At 35.6% G+C, this 22,226-nt stretch overlaps 1 protein-coding gene across 3 annotated transcripts in view; it reads right to left on the bottom strand.

Annotated features, from left to right (window-relative positions):
* cacna2d3a (calcium channel, voltage-dependent, alpha 2/delta subunit 3a) overlaps positions 1-22,226 on the bottom strand; it is a 114,986-nt gene that overhangs the window by 76,103 nt on the left and 16,657 nt on the right. For all 3 annotated transcript variants that reach the window (XM_032575473.1, XM_032575466.1, XM_032575480.1), the window contains exons 3-4: positions 16,171-16,287; positions 4,276-4,335 (exon numbers count right to left, since the gene is read on the bottom strand). In XM_032575473.1, the coding sequence (XP_032431364.1) occupies positions 4,276-4,335; positions 16,171-16,287 (177 nt within the window). The remainder of the gene's footprint in view (positions 1-4,275; positions 4,336-16,170; positions 16,288-22,226) is intronic.

Below are 22,226 nucleotides of genomic sequence, written 5' to 3'. Positions count from 1 at the left end.
TGGAAGGAACCCCAAAAGGTTTGACCAGAGTCATCAAGCTACCAAATACTGGAGAAATGTATGTACACTTATGACTTTGAAGAAACTAATAACTGAATCTCTGACTTATTTTTTCCGCTTTTGGTGCTTCTGGTAAAAAAGGAACCCTATGTGAGAGTTCCTCACATCATCATAGCTGAATAATTCAAGTAATACTTTACTTTGTGACCTTTTTAAATGTTTACAATTCAGATAACTTGTAGAGAAGAAGCTTATTTTTATGTACAAATATTTTGCCATGTTGTTACTGAAGTACCCACGATCAAAAATTATTTAATTCTTGTTGTGAGCTCAAGAGTGTATGTCTAATGACAAATTTGAGATCTGTGGTTTGTGTGAGTGCTATGATATTATTTTATGTATTTTCCTGACCCACTAACTGTGCTGCAAAACCTTACAATCAAAATCTTTTATCAAAATGTTATTACTGTGTCCAAATGCTTTGTCAACAACCATCTACTAATGACTTCAGGACTCTGATTGCATGTTAGAGTTTTCTTTTTTTGAACCCTCTCTATTTTTGCTTTTTTCTATCTATTCTCAGAGACCTACTGTAGATACACAGTCTTGCCATGCTGGTGCAATATATGCTTTTCTAATCTTCATGTAAATATTCTGATACACTACACTACTCTACCATGTAGCATTGGCTCAGACTGTGCCATTAAAGCGGTAACAAAGAGGCACTCACCATGTTGGGCTCATTTCATCCCTGCCAAATAATTACTGGCATAAAACGCTGTTGTGATCCCACACAATGATTGTGCCCATCAACCACTAAATGAAAAAAACAAGCCCGTACATGACATGTAAGTGGCATATGCTACTGTTTTAACACATATCTGTAACATTATACAATAATGTCTGAATAATAAGTTTTGTTAAATGGTTGTAAATAAGAGAAATACAAGAGTCTTATAATTTGCATCAGAACCCCACAATAAAGGATAAATATGTAGTTATCCAGGCCTACATTTATTGTATTAATTGTGTGAAACATGATTTTTTTTTTGTGAAACCCTATCTAAAAGAATATTTTATTTTTGTAAAGCCAAGAGTTTGCAAGTGACTACTAATTTGCAAGTCAATAGAGACATAGTTTAATCCTAATCTCTCTTACAACATACCTAACAATGCGTACATCTTTGACTCCAAACAATAATAAATATTTGAATATGAAGATGTGCATTAATAGTCTATAAAAAGTGTGAATTTTGAGAATTCATTGTAAGAATGAGTAGGGACAAACAACAGTTGACGTCACCATTCATTGTCAGTAATCCACTGTCTTCCTCATGGTTTCTGAGTCTCATTTCTAGTTATTATTAGTTTGAGTGTGAAACATTATTTCTCCTTTTGGTACACAATCACTGTGTGGTAAGACGTAATAGGACTTTGAAGTGGTTGTGTGGAAAATGCCCTTCTCCAGGCAGTGGTATCTCTCAACAACCAGTAAAATAAATGTTGCTCTTAACACTTTCCCTTTATATTTTCATTTTTTCTACCTTATTGTAGGAAGTATAATTAAACAAAGTAAAAAATTGTGTAAATCTTATAAAAAATATGTTCTGTGAGTAAAAATTTAAATACAAATTTCTAAATATTAAAGCTTTGGGAAACATCTATAAAAAAAATGTAATTATTTAGAGATTCTTAAAAGCTGTAAAATAACTTATCACTGCATAGCAAAACATGTTGAGGAACATGGTGTACATATATATATTTATATATATAAAGTCAATTTCGTACAGCCTATAGACATTTCCATTTATACTTACAGTTAATCCCAAAACTATTAATGCCTTTGGTAGATTAAAAATTTTTTTTTTCTCATTTTTTCCTTCAGCCCAATATTTTTTGTATTAGAAAATGAGCACATCTCTTGAAATACTAAATAAAAAAAAATTAAAAACAATGTCAATTTCAATATAAAATGGGATATGAAAAATGATTTATACCCTCCTGAATAATTAATTAACCCTCCAGCAATCTTACTGTAACTAAGAGGAGGAGCGCGGAAAATGTCATGGACAGACAACAGGGAAACGGGGGAGTTGTCCCATCAGACAGTCAAATTCTGAAATCACACAAAAAATCTCGTAAAAGCGCACACAGGGTCAGTGCCACCCCACCACACTGTGCACAAAGTAAAAACTTGTGGGATCTAAATGACCCCATCTACTAAGACAGTGTGAGGGTTGATTAAAAAATATCTACAATCTTTTCAGAATGCTCCAGAACAAGTGAGATTAAGAAATAATAAATAAATCATATTGGTGAGTGGCACTGTGTGTGAACACAGTAACACTCCACACTAAGGATAAGCTGAGCAAAATCTGCATGCTGAAATGACTTGAAATTTAAATGGTATAAAAGGTTAAATATCAGGAGAGTGCTTATGTAGTTTCACATTCAAGTTGTTTGAAAATAAGATGAGCTTGTTAGCCAGGCCATTTTCAGCATAAGCGAGCTAGTCTAAAAATCATGAATGAATGTCCCTTTATTGTCATGTTCATCTAATCTTCAAACATAATTAATGCCAATAATAATTTTACCAAAATAGCTAATGTTGCCTTTCTGGTGTTGTGACAAAATCATATTAGCTTTACTTGTACTTTAAAGGATTTTTTTTAAAGTGAAGTTGGAAAATTCAGAGAATGTGTAAAAATGAAGAAGATCACCAAAGACCACCAAGAAGATTTGGTCAAATCCACAGGGCTGGACAGTAGTTAATTTAGTAACTAATCACCTTTAATTGCCTGTGTTAGCAGATAACCGCATGGCATTCACTGTAATACTCTGAAGAACTGACAAAGTAAACACTTACTCTAAGCAGGCACAGATACCAGCACTCAATTTATAAGTGGTTTAGCTTCAAATTCTCCAAAGTCGACTTAGTATCACAGCTCCTCTTAAGACCTCAAGTTTGTGCTGCTCCTCCTACTTTAACAAACTCTGTTCTAAACTGTGCTTGACGTTCAGCAAGCTCAGTCACAAACAGCAAGCACACACACGACCAAGTCCACATCCACAGCACTGCCAGACGCACGTGACATACACAATTCAAAGCAGTACTCAAAAAATTAAAGCTGTTCAAATGGATTTGAGGCAGGACCATGAAGGCAGCAGCTTGGTTTGGGGGTGTGTGTGCAAATGTGATTAGAATAAAGAATTTGCTCAAATCTGCAGAACAGAAGGAGGTACTTCTCTGAAATAGTTTAGAATGTGTTCGGTGATGGGGTGTGTGGGGGCGTGCATGCGTGTGTGTTTTCGAGCGTGCATGTATGTGCGTGGGAATTTCATTGCTTAATATCATATTTATCATTATCTACATTTAATTAAAATGTAAATATTGCAGTTTATTTCATGATTAAATGAACTAGAAAAGTTAATTAAATTAGTTAATTAAGACTAAAAGGATAAAGATGGTGTTGAACTATATTTTAACTAAAATGAACTCATGCTCATGAAAAATTATAATAAAAAAACCCACACAAGCAGATTTAGGGCTTACACATTCCTCCAGTGATTAAACATATACAGTTAAATTATTTAGTTACTTTATCATGTACAGAGTTAACACAAAAAAATTTAAAGTACATAAAAGTACGTTCAACACTACAACTCAGCCTAAGCCTGTCTAGGACTAACACCTCAGTTCCCCCCCCAAAAACAAATCAACATACATTTTTAAAAAAAGGCATCTCCAAGGTTACAAAAATATTATCTGATTATGCACTGAAATCTGAATTTAATTTCCTTTGGGTTTCTGAACCTATTTCATCTATTTTTATGTAAAACCTGCAGTGCAGGAATCAATGCAACCAAAAGTTTCCTTTTCAGATACGAGTTTGTTTTCCAACAGCTCCAGTGAGACCACAGCTGAAGGTGACACACTGAAATGCATGTGTATTGTAATAATTACATAATTGTAATATGTAATCATTTTAAGGGGAGCTGTATTGTTAACGGGAAATAATGCACTATACTCGAGTTAAACAGCAGAACCAATTTCAAAATGCCTTTTCTTATCAACCTTTCTTGTTTTTACAGAGGATTACTGCCTTATTTTATCCTCACAAAGAATTAATAACAAAAGCTCTAACTTTGATAGTCAACAAGGATTTGCTTTAATCCTCTAAGAATAAGGGATGAGCATGCTGATTGAAATTAAGTTTGCGTTGAGGCAATACTGACTCACATAAAAAAAAAAAAAAAATGCATTTTTTGACTCACCTGCAGGTCTGGATTCTCTTCATGCTGTAGATGGGCTTCCTCTGCTGCCTCCACCAATCGCTGCAAAAACAGAGAAGATGACATTATAGCTTCAACAGAAATGTGAATCGGTTTTGTAGTTTAAAAGTAATAGGCAAGAAAAGCTCCATACAAATATTATCTGTGTAAGTAGCTGTTAGCACCACAATAATATTGATACTCTTAAGGACAGAGACACACAGAACAGGCAAACATTTGGCAGTCTCATAAAAAGACGCAATTCTCCTTAATGCTTCAACAGAAGAGGTAATGACTGCCCTGGACTCCTTGATCCCAGTGAAGCCAGACATCATTGGCTCATGCTGTTTTACACTTGCACATTTCTCTCAAACAACCATTACCATGCACACTCACAAATGGCCACACATGAAGTCACTCCATCATCACCCTCTTGCTGGTACCGTCTGCTGTGTCTTTAGGGTGATGCGGGTCGGTATCTTTCTGCCTTTGAGTCAGTTTTAGGCTTTTTACAATCTCTCTAAGAGCTAACATTTTGATTTTGTTTGTTTTTTTGTGAAGATCTACCACATCAGACAATTATGAAAGAACCCTGAAAAATGTGTTTATAGAACATTAGCGTTTGCTTACATGAGACCACTATCTGGAAACTGCTGGTATTTTTGAATGTTGACTTGGGAAAATGTTTATATTTAGACATCCCTATGTTCCTGTTGTCTATGATTTTAACCTGTCGAAAGACACATGTGCTTTGTCCCGATGAACCATGTGCTCATGTAACACACAAATATTCTGTATTACAAGATGCTAAGCTGAAAAAGCTAAATAGCACAAACAGTACAATATAATCTGTCATTTTTTTACTGTTATATATCCATGCATGCATAGGCCAAATCCTGCAGGTTGTGCACACGTTCCCACACAGAGCACTTCACACCTCCACATGAGGTGTTTCTGTAAAGTCCCACTCTGAGACCTGGTTTCAAAAGTCGCTACTTTAACCAGTAGCGACTTTAACCAGTTCTGCCCCAGTCCACCTCGGTCAGATTCATCTCCATTAGATCCTGAGTAGTTCTGCTCGGCTCTTCTCCGTTTTTGTACCAACTTCGGGGGTAGTACAAGTCACATCAAGCTGTGAATTCACGCGCAAGGAATTTGATTGACAGCAGACTGTATTTGTTGATTTAAGTCACTGCAAACTCCAAACAACATTTCAAGCACAGCAGTGTACACCGTCTGGTATCAGAGAGCTGCACAGTTTGGAGGAGCACGATTATGAGTTTAATACTGAGCAGCACCAGGAGTGCATGCATCGTCTTTTAAAGCGGCATGCCCTGCAAGCCGAACGTCTCTCGGAAGAACGGGGATCTTAAGAAGGAGCGAGAAATTGTACAGCTCTGGTCAGCGTTCAGTCAAAGCTTCAGTTTTGTGCTGGTCTGATGTGAAACACCTGAACATAACGTTAGTTTGGGATACATTTTATTCTTTGTTTGGACATTTTTATTAAATAAAGTTTTTGCATTGACTGCATTACCTAAACTAAAAAGGTTTCACATATAAAAAATGTAAGTAATATACAAATGATGCTTCTTGGAAATGTCTCTTTCCAAAGAAACTTGTTTTCACTTGCATGTCATGACTTCCATGCATTAACAAGATTGCTGACACAAACAAATTTACCCTTACATTCTGCTATATTAAAAGATTCACCATTTAACATCTTCTAGATATTAAATGAAGATGTTAAAATCTAGAACATCTTCTAGATTTTAACAGAAGTCTAGATGCAGTCTTTGATGATTGCATGCTTTTATCATGGGGAACATATACACATAATAGTTTAATTTCTGGGTTATTGAATTTGAATGAATTTGAGTTAACACTAAATTATATTCCATTGTACGTAATTACTGCACTTCCACTACCGGAGGCACTGGAGGTGAAATGAGATCTTGTGCCAAAAATTTGCCCCATTTTGTATACTTTTAACTTACTAAAACAAAAAGAGCATATTTTTCTTAAAAATAAAGTTACAATTTTTTTTTCTTATGGACCCAATAAATTGCACCATTGTTGACTATACCATTAAATCAGATGTGTTTGGAGACATAATTTCCTTTATTTCAGTTTTGTTCAAGAAACTGAGAGAAGAGATTGATTTACAAACATGTTCCACAATCCACCAATCTACTTACATGGCAAGTTGTTATTCAGTTTGACTGTTACTGTTGGCTGACAGTCAAACGTAGCAATACCATACGTAGCTGGATTAAAGAGAATCAGTAGTTATTGATGATTAGCAGGAAGAAAAATTACATTGCACATTTCTAAAGTCCATTGATTTTCTAAGTTGGGATTAAATGTTCACATGATTCATTGCTTAGTTGTAAGTTAGACTGAAAAAGAACATGAAACAGTCATGGTCTGTTTCATGTTCTTTATTACTAGTTAAGGAAAGGTTGTGTTGATCTGCACTTTCTTATTTTCCATTGCCTCTTTTTTTATCTTCTATTGCTTTTATTTTGTACTTGCACATATTTTTTCTAGACAAGTCCCAACTTTTCTAATCAGGTCAAAACATGCTGTTTGCCTCAATAAGATTTCAGTCAAGCATTATTAAGTCTCCCAAAGTCTTTTTTTTTTTTTAAAAAAGGCATATACTGAAGCATTTTCAGTTTACAAAATGTGACAAATCGTTGCTGCTAAGAAAATTATACAAAATGTAAGCAAAATTTGAAGTGCCATTATAAGCCAGTGTTTGCCAAAATCTGATTCATAAAATGCCTTTAAAAGCAACTCAGTAGAAATGGACTATATTGTGCCTTTATGCACAATTCTCATGTCAAACTAAGAAATATCCATTATTTTTGAAAAATTATCAACTAATGCACAAGGTGAGGGATCAAGCTAATACTTTTCAGGCCTTAACTCTAAATGATGTCTTACAAACACACACATACACACACTTCTTTTTATATAAATGTGATGTGATGCTCATTGTGCTTTTTCACTCTGACCAGCTTCTCTCATTCACATCTGGTTTCACTGCCTTGGAGTTTTAGTAATGAACTTCCATTTCACATTTCCATTCAAATGGCTTTCACCACTAAACTACTGCAATCAGCCATCCTATTTTAGCTGAGCAATGGGTGTGTGTTGTGATGCTGTTATGTGTGTAGGCAAGCTGTTTTGGGAAGCAAACACTGTAATCTAGGCTCTAGCAAATCATTTTCTTCACCATAGCAACACACCTGGCCATTGCATATTGTTGCATATTTTGTGATTGCTTCTGTTCAGCTATATAGAGTCATATTTGCATTTGTTCTGCTACCCTCTTGGTTTGTGATGAGTTGACAGAAATGGGCAAAGCAGAAAGGCATAGGACATCTTGCAATGTTTCTGAAAACCAGTTCAAAATGTTTGACAATATAAGAACATGTTTGCATTCAGGTCGGTGAATTTGTGCATTTTCATTGAGAAGTAGCAAAGACAAAAATAACAGAAAACAATTGCTGCATGTGCACTGGAAAGTATATATAAGAAACAAAAAACACATACCCACAGTGGATTAAATATGGTTTGAAAATAACCCCATCTCAAAGTCTGAACTTCTCAAAAACACCTTAAAGAATATTGGGTTTTCCTTTAAATGCAATGATGATATACATATACATATCCATAAAGTTAAATCTGCTTAGATATGTGCATATGAGAAAAGTCATGCACATATGACTTCTCATATGTCATATGTTGAGTTATATATTGTTTATAAGCCAACATACCAGACAGACTACTTTTTAAATTTTTACAGCTACTTTTAAATATTACTCAGAGACAATGTAAGTACCGTATATACATTTTTAAAGAGTTTTCAGCATATTTCTGGACATGTATCAACATGTTTATTAACATCAAGCAACTGCTGTGAAATATGTTCTTAATACTTACCTCAAAATATTCATCTCTGTACACTTTAAGCCAAAGGATAATAAATGTTTTATTATCCTTTATTATAAATGTAAGTTTTAGTGTCAAAATTAGGGCTGGTTTGACATATATACATAGTTTATGCTTTTGACTCAGAAAAGTGACAAGAAAGCATAGCAAAGGAACCAAAAAATGTGACAGGCATACAGGAAGCTGTTGCAAAAGAGCTGCTGGATGAAAACAGTGAGCGCAACTGTCTGTTTTTAACTCCTGTAAATATCAAGATTTCACCAGAATGAACAGATGTGCTTTCATTTTAGTAAATGTGGGTTTTCTGTGTGTGTTTTCTGACTGATTCACAAGGTGTGTGTTTCCTCCATGCATTCAAATGAACCTGCCCAGCTGCTTTTTATCAACAAGTGGCCCTGCCACAGCATATGGTGCAGATTAGAAAGAGAGGAAATTACTTTTTGTCTCTAGTTGTTCTGCTGAGTCTTGGGCTTACAAGATGACAACAATAATTAAACTGATACAGTCAAAGAGGCAGGGTCTGGTGGCTGGTGAAAAAGCACAAATGTTTGATTACAAATAAACACTTTCATATGCATAAAGTGAAGGAGATTAGGTAAAAGCTAAAGACACAAAGACAGAAAAAACTTTCTTTGATGATTGCATTTGATAGACAAGAGGAATCCCAAAGCAGTATCTGAAAGTGATAATAAATTTCTGATATTTTTCTGCTGATCTCAGTCTGCATTACAAAGCTTTGATTCTACAAAAAAAATGGGGTCAATTCTGACACTGATTCGGTCAAACTTTTACTTCTGGGTATTGTTTGAAAATTACAGAAATAGGTTTTGGACCTTAAGAATAGCCTTTTCTCTAACAATGACCATTTAAAATTATTAGTTCAAATAGATCACGCGTTAAGTGTGAATCAGAGACACTTGCCAAAGTAAACTTATTACTATGAATTAAACATAGAATATTACTTATTTTTACTTGCGAAGTAAATATGCACATATTTATGTTTTTGTTCAACTTCAATGTAACAGTTTAAACCTCAGACAAAAATAAATACAAAAGTAAACACTAAGAGATTTTCAAATGATTATTTCATTTGTTTGGGGAGTATCAATCCAAACCAATTGAGCGTTGTTTGCTGAATTTCTTCAGCTAATGACTAACATAGATCAGGCTAATGACTGCCTGATCTATGTTAGAAGAAATCACTTACAAAGAACATTTCAACCGGCACAAGTAGGCTAAAAAACACATCATGTTATGATCTAAAAACAATTCACAAATTCCTTTTCTGACTTTGGGACTTCACTACTGCAAACCAAAAGGAACACAAAGACCCCTGTCACGTTTCCCAAAATACAAACTGATCATTTCCAAGACTGATGGGAAACTATTTTGTAGATTAACCAGAGAAAAGTGCTTTTTAGACATCAACACTTAAATATGACAGGGAGAGTGATACTGTCCGGCACGGCTTTGCTTCTTCGGGAACAACTTGATGTAATGAAATCATAACTTACTTACACCAGATGAGACGAAATGCTCTGGTGTTGCCTTGAACAATGGGTTACGCCTTAAATACCTTTCAATTTAGTGAAAAAACTGGGGAAATTTTCCCCAACAGATGTAACAGATTGGTTGCCAGTAATCACAAATGCTTGCTGACCATTGCTGGCAAGGGTGGAACAATTACTAATTAGGCTTAGAGGGGCCTGAGCCTGAAACCTTTGTATTGAGAGGCTAAACTTGTAATCATAGCATAATAGTGCCACCTTTTTACCCCCTCTTTATAAAGCCAAATAAAAGCAAAGTCTTTCACCTTGAATAAACAGTTTATTTTCACTTTTTTCTTCTTTAATCCCACCTACTTTTACCGCCCATTCCATTTTCCTGACATTTGCGCTCATCTACCTCTTTTCATTACCTGACATCTTGTAATTATGCTTTGCCCATAAATGGATTCTCTTGTTTACTCTCTCAAAAGTTCATCAGTGATCCCCCTCATTTAGCTGTCAGTCTGATAGGCTGATTGTTGTTTGTGCACCTCACCTACTGTGTGGAGGGTTTCCTGAGGGCTGAAGCCAATGACCTTAGCAAATGCTATTCATTATAGATGCAGCTATAAATCCGTCAAGGTTTTCAGAGGTTGTCATGCAGCTGAGCTATGCTAAAAGTGGCCATCAGAAAAGGAGAGGTAGGTTGGCTCACATATATTATTGACCAGTACCGACATCTCTTGCCTTTTTTTTTTTTTTTTTTGCGCAGCACATTAAGCTTTGACTCAACACATTTCTGAGGGCAGTGACCTGAATCTCAATGTTCTACCAGGGTAACCCAGAACAGGAGGCCCAGCAGGTCAAACTCTGAACATACCTGTATAAAAGCATACCCAGAGGTTCTGTAAGATGCTGATTTAGCGAACATTTGTATTTTGAATGAAGTTTAACTTCCTCTCTTTTAAGTTTGCTGGGAAACTCCAAGCAGTTAGAGGAAACCAAAACAGTTTTGTCTTTTAAAGTTGAATTGTCCTTTGCTGCTAACTTATGCAGTTGTCTTTCACAAGACTTTACAAACAGCCTACGCAGTAACTTGTTACCTCCTTAGGGATATTTCAGACCTGCTTTGACAACTTGGGACTTGGGCATTTGCCTACTTAATTATACAAATTACAAACAACACCTCTTTTATTAAGACCAGAAACAAAATATTCAACTTCATTCATTTATACTGCTGGTGGGTGTGGAAGTCACTACACACAATAGTTGCAAAATAAATAATTGTATGTAAATCTACATGGACAACTTGCTGATGCACAGCTGTACCTTGGTTGTAACCACAAATGCAAAGTAAGGTTTGGCCTCCTACATTAGCAGGGCAGGCCCTTTGGGTCTTGGTTCTGCCAACGGTTCGAGATGGGTGGGATTGGCTTCGCTCAGCCTATCAATAGTACTAGGGACAGCAATTAATATCCTTATAGGAGCCAAGGAATGGTGCAGCATCAACAAAATGAGATAGTGCTCTCTGACACTTTACTTCCTCTGTTTAACAGATTTAGATTGGGTCCAAGCCAAGTGGGCTGAACATAGTAAAGTGTCAGAGACAAAGAGATGAAGAGGAAACGTAAAGTCCAAATAATAAATAGTTGACAGTTCTCAGTAGTTTTGCTGACTGAAGAAAATATGAAGTTCTCAACCCAGCTCTGTCACAACCTTTTCACCCTCTGTCTTCTCACATCTCCTCTTTCCTGGTTTTTATTCTAGACTTAGACTGAATATTTGACTTGTCTTTTCTTACATTTACCTCTCCCACCTGTCTTGATAATTTCATCTTCGTAAAAAAAAAAAGAAAAAAAAAACTTTCATTCTCTCTCCTTTGATTTCTCAGTGGTGGAAAAACAGCTGGAGAAGAAGGAGGAGAATCTAGCTGGTCTGACATCTGATGTTAATAGTTTACACACAGAGATCTGAGGTTGAGGACGGCTGCTGAAATAAGTAAAATACCAGCAGGAGGGGAAAAAGATCAAGGTGTATTTTCCTACATATCAAGTCATACTTACTTGCAACCTTACCCTACTTAAATACTAGTCAGTCATTTGCTCAATGGTAAGCTCTAAATACAGAAATTAGAAAGCAAAAAGCATGTATTTTGAAACCATTACTGATGCAAACTCAGGCCTAAAATTCTAAAATGAGAATTGAGTTGTGAAAATAGGGAGAAAAAAACTTTATAGAAACTACATAGCAATTTAAATTATCTCCCAGAGCCTGCATAAATGCTAATGTTGAAACAGAAATTCAAAGTGCACTTTGGTGTATAAAATTATTTTCACACAGAGAAATTTCCTTTTAAATCTTATAAGCAATTTCTTGCTGGTATACTTTAAAAAGAAAAGTACACCAGTAAGAAATGTTCCACTCTCCACAGTGACAATCATGCTGATGACTACAGAAGTGAAGCTGCCACAGGTAAATGATATCAGCAGGTACAGAGCAAAGACCAAATGACATTACAGGAGAAACACCGCTAGCAGCATGGCATCCACTCTCCTTTGAAGTGTGTTTGTCACATGAAACATAGCCTCGCTCGACTTCAAAGAGGGCATTACAATAGTTCCACGCCTTTCAACTTCGATAACGCCTTTACCGCTTCTTACCATTTACCACTTTCAGCTTGCACAAAATATTGTTTTTCAGCAGCACTGACAGTAAAAGGAAGAAGGATTGGTTGAAGCAAAAGAGCACCCCACTGATTCAGAAAGTGATTAAGTAAAGTAATTAAAAAGCGAAAATAGTGGGCTAAGATTATTCCTTAATCCAATTATGAACACATTATCCATTAGCCGTACATATGCTGCTGAAGAAGCCCAAATGTTGGTTTTTGAAAGATACATAATATTTATGTCCTTTGAAAGAACAATCACATCTCAGTTCTGGACATTCATCAGCTGAAACGGAAAGAGAACACCTCACAGGAAAAGAAAAAAAAAAAAAAAAAGAGTCCAAGGTCACTGTGTGGTTTCCAAAAGTCCTCATATTTCAATTTAAGTAACTGTGACAGGATTTTTGGAAATCTAGAACCCACCTGACACATTACAGGGTGCAGAGGATCTACTGTTGTCAGCATACTTTCTAGGACATCCATAAATCTTCCAGTTTTGTCAAAAAGCACTGATCAGACTGGTCAGTGCTTTTTGGATTGGATTGTTAAACAGACCCCTAAGATCCAGAGAGGTGGCAATGATGTGACAACAGATAAATGTAAAACAAAATGCCATTCTTATAAAGTAAAGCCGTGGACTACTTTAGAAGATGAACTGACGACCCAGGAGATCTCAAAAGTCTTGTTTCCTTGCAAGAACAGTAGAGGGCACATAATACTGCAGAGTTTAAGAAACTGAACCCCCTTGCAGAGAACCTCACCTTACCTGCAATCATGGAGATGATCAGAAAAGATCAACTATACCTCTATCAAATGATTCTAAGTTGGCATATTGAAGACATATCAAATCTGCAGACAAAAAAAATGTTGAGAAATTTGAGAATCTTGATATTAACAATACACAGCCACGAATGCTTGCTCACTGTTATAAATTATTATTATGGGACTGAGCTAATAAAAAGTATTATGTTAACACACAAAAGTCACAAACACTGTCGTTGGTCCACTTAAACAGGACCACATACGACACTCATTGACACGTGCTCCCTCTCACAGCACCAGGAGTTGCCGTCTCGTAGCAGGTGGTGGTGGGCGATAAAGGGGTGGAGGGCGATCAACGAAAAGATAGAGCCACAATGACAGGCAGGGGAGAGCGACTGCACGGAAATTGAATCGCTGAAGCGTCACATATACTTTAGAAAAAAACAGCAGAGAGATAGGGAAAGATGGAGTAGAGAGAGCAAAGACAGACAAAGAGGAGAGGGATACTTAAGGAAGGCTAAAAGGAGTGCATGCCAGGCCTGACTGATTTGAATATTAGTAATAAAAGCAGCAGAATATTAGAGCAAGATGAAATAAAATAGAGGAGGAAAATTCTGGAAGAACCTGTTACATGTTTATAGCTAATAACTCTTTACAATTAAAATAAAAATAAAAAAAAAACTCTTGACGATAAAAATATTAATGAAATTAACTCCTGCCACACAAGGGTTAAATCTTACCTTATTTCTTTCTTGCAGAACTTTACACTGTAATGTGCACACATTATATGTATGTGTATGGTGAAATACTCATCTTATACAAGTCTTATTACGTTTGAGCCTGTCATGAATTTCTGTAGGACAAAATGAAATATCTAGGTTTATTTGAGTCCATCAGAACCACAACATTAAGGTTCCCCATTACTGAGTGTTGCTGCAAACATCAGCGGAGCGTTGACCACAGCCGCTACTCGCTCATGTCCTGCTCAGTAGTGAGGAAAACAGACTGTATAATGGAGAAGCTCACTACAGGGGGTAGAACCGAACCACACATTAACCGGTTAGTGCATGAATTGCCAGTAGAAAACTGTCTATAGCTCCCCAGTAGGGAGCTATAGACGAGATACCAACTTCTGGACCATGTACTTGCCTTAAGGTATCAAAATATATTTTCTCACAATACTTGCACATCATTCATGGCTTTTTATGGAGTTGTTTGTTTTTTCTACCGGGCACCCAAAACGCTGCCAAAAAAATCCAATTGAAAGTGCTCGGGGCTTTTTCAATTCTTATGTCACTGAGTGTTTTAACTCATAATTTAAAATGTAAAACACCACAAAGGAAGCTCAAGAGCTACTTCCTATGAGACTGAAAATACAAAGTAAGAAAATCTTATGCTAGTGCCAAGGTAAAGGCATAATATTGGCCAATATTATGCCAATATTAAGGCATAATATTCACACTGCCAAATATATTCATTTGACAATATCTGGAACTTATAGCAAAAGCTTAAGACTTTCTTGCATAACTATAAAAGCGAACACAAGCGGCAACAAAGCAAGCTAAAGCACTGAAATACTATCTATGCCCCTCTGTCTTGATTTTTTTTTTTTAGCTTCCATCCTTGGATCAGACTGTCAGAGAAATCCAATTTCTCCAAACAGCATCATGTTGTCCTGATAGGATCTATCACCTGAAGCAGCCAGAAAGCCAAAGCGATGTGGACATCTGTTACAACACTTGCAAACACGCACACACAGATTTCTGAGAGAAGCAAAGGAGGAATAAATCAACTTATTTTCAAAGTTAACTTCTTCATGTGAAGTAACAAAAGAAACCAATAGAGCAAAAGAAAATGTGCAGATCCTTTGAAAACCAATATGTAGTACTAAGTATTAATGTAGTACAGCAACAGGTATTTGTTATGGACTCATGAACTATGTTAATGCAAAAAAAAAAAAAAAAAAACATAGCAAAAAAAAACAACATGAGACATGGCCAGTTTCATGAGTTATTCTTATATTCTCTTGATGTTTTACAGAAGAAAATTAAATATACTTGATAAATAAACATAAACATTTTGTACCATAACATTTAAAGCACAGTTAGGGAAAAGATACAGGTTGAAATTTAATGCTCTCTGAAATTGAAGAAAATCAATTTCAGACAACTGTCATAAGGATTTAAAATGCAAATGTATTTTATTTTGTTATTTTGTTTGCATGTGCAAATGATACCTAGCTTCCCATTTGTTACATAATAACATACATCTCACAGTAGCAAATAAAAACTTAAGGAAGCACAATAACAATAGAACGCCATAACCAAGGAGAATAGCTCGCATATTAAAAAAAGATTTTTTTTGCATATTCTAAACACTGAATTAAAAATATCAATATTGGACTGTTTAAAGTCAGCAGTCTGATCTCTCTAAATACCACAAATTGCAGGACAATACGAGATTGAAATTGGCTTCAGTTTTCAGAGTAGCTATAGTATGTGGCCACGTTACAGATTTTGGGGGTTTCTGGACACAAGACTTGTTTACAACCTATAGCTCCTGCAAAAACGTAAACCAGAAAGATTAAGAATCACAACACTTATTTTAAATCAGTTTTTTTTTTTGTTTTGTTTATGTGTGTGTGTTCATTTAGTTAGTCCAACCAAAAATACTGATTCAAAATCCAAACCAAACTACTGATTAAAATGTTAAGATTAAGGCATGATATGGCAAGTCAACAAAAGAGCATATTGTTTAAGGGTAGCTAAATTTGAAAATGGCTGCATTATAAAACATTACTTTATTTTTGTCCTCTGGAAAATGGAAGCAGACATCTGGAAAGGAATGTAAAATAATCCAAATTCAATAGTACCAGGTGCAAATATTACTGTGTACCCATCCTTTCAGCCACACATCCAGGACTGAGACAGAATAATAAATATCAGCAGTTGTAAAGTAATTTTAAAAAGATGTTTGACAGGGAAGAAGCTCTGCTAACTGCTAATGACTGAAAAGCATGCAGTATACCTTCATAGCCTGGGCTTTCTTGTGAAACATCTCTTCCATGTTCTTAGCCAGCCTCTTCACCAGTCGTAGCCCATCAATCTCCTCCACCCTCACCGCCCGCTCAAACTCCTTGTATTTCTGAAAAGAGAAACAAAGGTTCAGATTATTAGATCACAATTACTGCCACTGTTAAGTAACAGAAATTACAATTTTTTTTGTAAATCGTTGGCAGATGAAGAATGCTACTGAACATGAAATATGTCTGTTACAGTACTTACTGCAGGAATACACTGCCTCCCAAATCTTGCTAATAACTTCACAGAACCTCTTTTTAAAACTAACCTTTCAATTCATGTTTATGTCTCAACAGAACTATTTGTGGCTGTGGAGGTAGAGAGCCCATGATGCTGCATATCTACAGTATGTAGTTTATGGAAAGGTTATCAAGAAATAGAATTTTTTTATCCCAGAGTCAACAAAGGAACAAAATCAAAATTTAAATTTTTAACAGCATTTAGGATTCAACTGCAGGCTTCACAGTCAGCTACTTGGACAACCCAGCAAATCCAATAAAGATAATGAGAAACTTAGCCCACTCTCATAAGACAATGGCTTTCATTTCCTTGTGTTAACAAGATTATTTTCTTGTTATCTCAAGAAAATGACAGACAAATTTATAGCTTGAACGGCTCTTCTTGGCTTCTTTAGTAACCAAGTAGACTGAAATAATTTAGGGGTTTCTAGTCATACTAGCCTGGCCATTGCCTTCCTGTGATATTCTGCTTGAAACAAATCTAGCATACAGCACAGCTGCCTTGTTTGGCTCTGCTCTTCTGTCTTTACAGCAGAGGATGGTTGTTTACTGTGCAGGCAATTTGGTAAGCTTCATAGCATTGACTCCATACGTCACAGGAAAACGTTAACAATTAGGTCAAATTTAAAAACTCACAGTCCACGCCTCCAGGAAGTAATAGTTTCTCAACACCCAAGAACAAAGTATAGTACAGAGGGCTGGTTTTTACCAGGCAATAGACATACAAACCCATTACAGATGCTACAAGTCATCTTCATTCATTTGCACTGACAGAATCATGTTCATACACTGAAACACGAATCTATAGAAAACATACAGTTTAGGATCTTGCTCAAATACACTTCAACGTGTGTTGGAGTCAAAGCTGAAATTGAACTCACAACTTTTCAATAGCCAGAACACTCACATATAACACATGTAGTCAAGAGTGGCAGAAACAAAATTACAACACTGTTTACATACAATGTGATAAGTACTGGAGTGTTAAAATTACAATATCAGTAATTCTGAAGTGGAAAATAACTAGAGAAGTATTTTTTTTTCCAAACTAATCTACATATAAATGAAACCAATCAGCTAAACCAGGAATTATCTGCCAGCTTCAAGTTTTACAGCACAATGAGCACTGATGACACACCACTGCCCCCAGTATCTGCAGAACACATAATCACATTATTCAACTGTAAACCTTCACTGGGGTGCTCAGCTCAACGGGGGCCTTAACTGGAGACACCGACATAAAGTCCCGCTAATTCAACATCCGAGCCTACAGCAGACATACATGAGACTGTAAAGAAAATGAAAACAAAATATGTTTTAATATATTCAAAACTACAGGAGGACAAGTTTCATTCTTGTGTGCTTTAACAAAAATTCTACCACTATATTATATAATATGCAATATATAAAACATATGTGCTAATGTAAATGCCATAAACTCTACGTTTCATATGTTTTTAGCAACTCATGAACAAAATTACATATAGAGAGTAAAGTGTGGAAGATGGAGATAACAGGAGAAAGAGAATAAGGGAACAGCATCACACACTTGGGCAGCTTAAACAACTGTTTGAGTAATAAAAAAAATCCATAATATTGAGAAGTGTTTGCTTACACAAAAGCTCTTGATAAGGACAAATTCCATTATTATAGCCGAATGTAATATATGATAAAACAAAGAGACCAAGATAAAACATCCTACGACTTAAGTCTTAAGTGAGCTGAGAAAAGTACACTGTTTTACTAAAACACAGAAACTTTACAATGAATCACAAAAGGAGAGAATGAAACTCCAATTTTGATGATTGTATTCACGCAAGCAAAACTCAGAAAGATAATGATAACTTCAACTTAGTTTAATTCAGTTTATTGATATCTAGCCATAGCATTAATGCACAATAAATGTTAACATTGCAAAGGAAATTCTGAATCTGAAATAATGTATTTTCTGTTTTTATTTATAGTTTAATAAAAGAAAACTGCATGTTCAATATTGTATATAAATTTCATAGCAATCGAAGGAAACATCTTTACTGGCATTACATTTGTCAAACCTCTAGGGTGTAATAGGGCTTGTTCCCACTCATATTTTCGTAATTTAAGTATCTGAAGTGTCTGCATTTGGATCTTTGGGTCCAAAAGCAAATTCTCAAACAGTTTCAAGTCAGGACTCTGTCTGAGCCACTCCACTCAAAATATTAAATTACTTACAGTTAGGATAAACGTTTCCATTTCATGTAATTGTTTAAGACAATCCGAAACCATGCAAACACATGATCAAATTCCAGCTTTTTGGGGTTTTGACTACAATGTGGGTAAATTAAAATTACTTTAATTCTAATTCTAATCTACTATGAATCTACTAGGCAGCTACAGTTTATATCCAGTTAAACATCAAATCAATTAAATCCGCGCCAATTCAGTAATACAATCAGATTCTGATCTAATTACAATCCAAATGACTGAATCCTAATTGTAATTCAGTAAGGTTAAATTCACTTTTAGTTTAATTTGGTTCATGTCCAGTCTCTTGCCTGTGTGCAAATGTATGCAAGTGCTACATAAGTCACTTTTGTATACAGTAATTTTGTATGCAGTTTAAAAGTTTTGCACTCTTTGACAACCAGTGGTTTAAAATGAATTTCTATCATCTTTTTATAACGTACTGTAAGAAATTATGGGTACAGTATGTGACTCATCACCCCCAAAAGGGCTCACTTAGACTTCTCTGGCTGATAATCTTTGATATTTATTGAGATTCTCAACTGACCCATATGAAGATAAGAAATTTAGTCAATTGAAATGTGTAGAATAGAATTCATTAATAAGATATGCCTTAAATAATAAATAGGATTTTAGCATTTGACTGTTTATCTCCATAATTCATCAGATATACTTAACTAAAAATGAAAAAAACATGCTGTAGATTTGTGTGCCACCTGATTTGGAGGCAGTGTCGAGGACCTTCAACATGAGACACTCCTCTGTGTTCATCCATGGCTCAACCGTGGCTAATTTGTGCCACTTTAAAAGGCTGCCAAGACTCTGCTTTCACTGACAAATCTTTTCAGATGCCACATTCATACACCTTACAATCTAGAGAGGATCCACATATATAAAGAAAAAAATAAAGAAATAATAAAACCGAAAACCTGCAAACAAAACAGAATGCTATTTTAATCCCTCTGAACAACTTAAACAGTTTAAAGTTTTAGACTCTTTCTCCAGTCTTACTACTTCCTTCATCAGAACAGCTAATTAATTGCTGCCTCAAATATATCTGAGCTGTAGCCAATCAAAGTGACTGGCTGATGACTCAGATGCCAAATCACAGAGACCATAACAGTAGAAAAACTGGAACGGTAATCCCACTGGCTGACTGAGAGCTGCTGTTTGACATGGGGACGAGAAATCCAGGTTTTAAAGCAATCCTGCTTCCTGGCTCACTATAGACGGCTTTTAAAGCTGACAGTTTAGTAGCGGTTCAAACATGAACTGGTCTGACAGTTTTCTTCACCAATTTTCTTAGTCCATTTTCTGTAAGGGCTTTCTCCTTTTTAGGATCCCCTGCTTCACACTATATTCTCTTTTTCTCCATCCTGTTCCAACTTTCTTTGCAAAACCTAAAACGGACTTACAATATAGATGCAATTGCAACTAATAATATTTACAATTTTAAAGAAGTGTTTTTGTGATTAAATCAACACAGTTTGGTCAAACTGACAGTTATCACACACAGACCTAAAGAGAGCAAAGATTTTCTGCAGTCAGCCTGTAGTAGTCATGTGTTTGTGATCATGTTTGTGTGTTCAATGAGACACTAACAGGATCCTACTGACCACACGCTGTCTTCAGTGCTATGTTCAGTCAGGCTGACTGGAGCACACCAGGCCCAATTAGCCGGAAGCTACCCTCTTCACTTCAAATTATCATCAAAGAAAAGCCAGCTGACATATATCTAACAACATCCAACCACCTTTTATGAGCAAAGGGGGATAGAAAACATTCACATTGAACTGAAATAGCAAAACAAGGCGATCAGTTCAATTGACCAGAAAGGTTATGAGTGGGAATCTGTAATATGTTTCTGCCATGTTTAGAGAAGGAGAGAAATACCCCAGGAGCTTAGCAATCACGTGATCTACAATGTCATGCACTTATGGGGTAGAAACTTTTAACAGACCTGAAGGTCCAACTTCTCTTCATGCTTGTATCAATTCCAGGATTGATTACTGCAATGCTCTCTAAGTCGGTGTACCTCGGTTATCACTGAGCTGCCTCCAACTTGTGCAGAATGCAAAAGCTCACATATTATCTAACTCCTAGATGGGACAGAATTACATGTTTTGTCATCACTACATTGACTTTTATTTGTTTTTAAAGCTGTTAACGGCTTTTCTATTTTCAATGACGTTGATACATTCTAAATGAAATAAGAAAATAAATGCACTCGCATGTTTCTGTCAAACATGTTCGACACATGAGATATGTTTCTTTTCTCTCATTTGCATACACACTTGCAAAAATAGCACTTCCAAGAATCTCTGTACTGGCACGAGGTTTTAAGGATCTCCTCACTCAATAATTGCAGAAGTATTTTGACCCCATAAATAACCACAACTTCTAATTAAAAACTCATACAATTCTAATACAATTATAACTGCAAAAGACTTAGATAGAAACAGGATTATTGCCGTCTTATTACATGGACACTTGCGGCCTTCCTTATTATTTAACAAAGAGGAACATTAACATAAGAAAGGATGGAAGGATATAGAAATTTGCTGCAAGAAGCTGTTTTATGAATGATAAATTTATAGAGTAATGACCTGTCCCTCTCAGACTGGGTTATTTGTGTTTCATTCATAAAAAGGAACCATGTTTGTTTTGTTCTCATCTGTTTAAGTCTTAGACTCTAAAGAGAGGAGAGTGGTTTGATGAACAAAAGTGCAGTTAAATCCAAGTGAGAAAGCACCTCTCAAAAAGAAAGAAAGGACATGGACTCCTATAAAACCACTTAGACTCAGAGATGCACAGAGTCCTTGAAAGGATATATGTAACAATAAATATAAACTCGAAATTTTTGTTTATTCCCCTATATTGTCATGAACTGAACTCAAACATGCAAACCTTTTTCAATATACACAATAGACCAATATTTCCCAAATATTGTTCAAAATCTGTCTAAATTGATGTTAGTGAGCACTTTTCCTATGACAAGATAATCCATCCCAGCTCATAGGTGTGGCATATGAATGTGCAACATCAATGATTATTGCAATGGTGTGACTTTGCTGGCCACTAGAAAAATCCACTCTGTAAATTTATTTAAACACAAACTATTTTTTCAAACATGTTTAAATTACTTAGCACATCTGACTGTATGCATCAGTAGGTAAAAATCAAATCTCTTTTTCGGTGCACTTGATTGACAAAAGTGGAAAATCCATCAGAATGTGAAAGAGCTCTCTGAATGTTTTCATTTTCAAGGGAAAAATCAACCAATCATTGATCAATGATCAGCAACATATCACCGCAAATAGCTTAGAAGCAGAGAAGATTAATGTTTCACAATCTATAAAAATTGAAGAGTTTAAAGAGTTACAATTTTTATGGGTTATAACTTAATATGTCCATGCAAATACAGTCAGAACAAAATGCAAAATAGCATTAATTAAGCAGAGTTGGTCTAAGAGAACAGAATAAGCATCTGTAGTCTAAACGTGTACAAGTTTGTAATTTTCCAGTACAAATTTAATCACAA

The sequence above is a fragment of the Xiphophorus hellerii genome, chromosome 1, assembly GCF_003331165.1.
Source record: "Xiphophorus hellerii strain 12219 chromosome 1, Xiphophorus_hellerii-4.1, whole genome shotgun sequence".
NCBI classification, from domain to species: domain Eukaryota; kingdom Metazoa; phylum Chordata; class Actinopteri; order Cyprinodontiformes; family Poeciliidae; genus Xiphophorus; species Xiphophorus hellerii.
The sequence above is the reverse complement of the archived record's forward strand: the minus strand, read 5'-3'. Positions and strand labels throughout refer to the sequence as shown.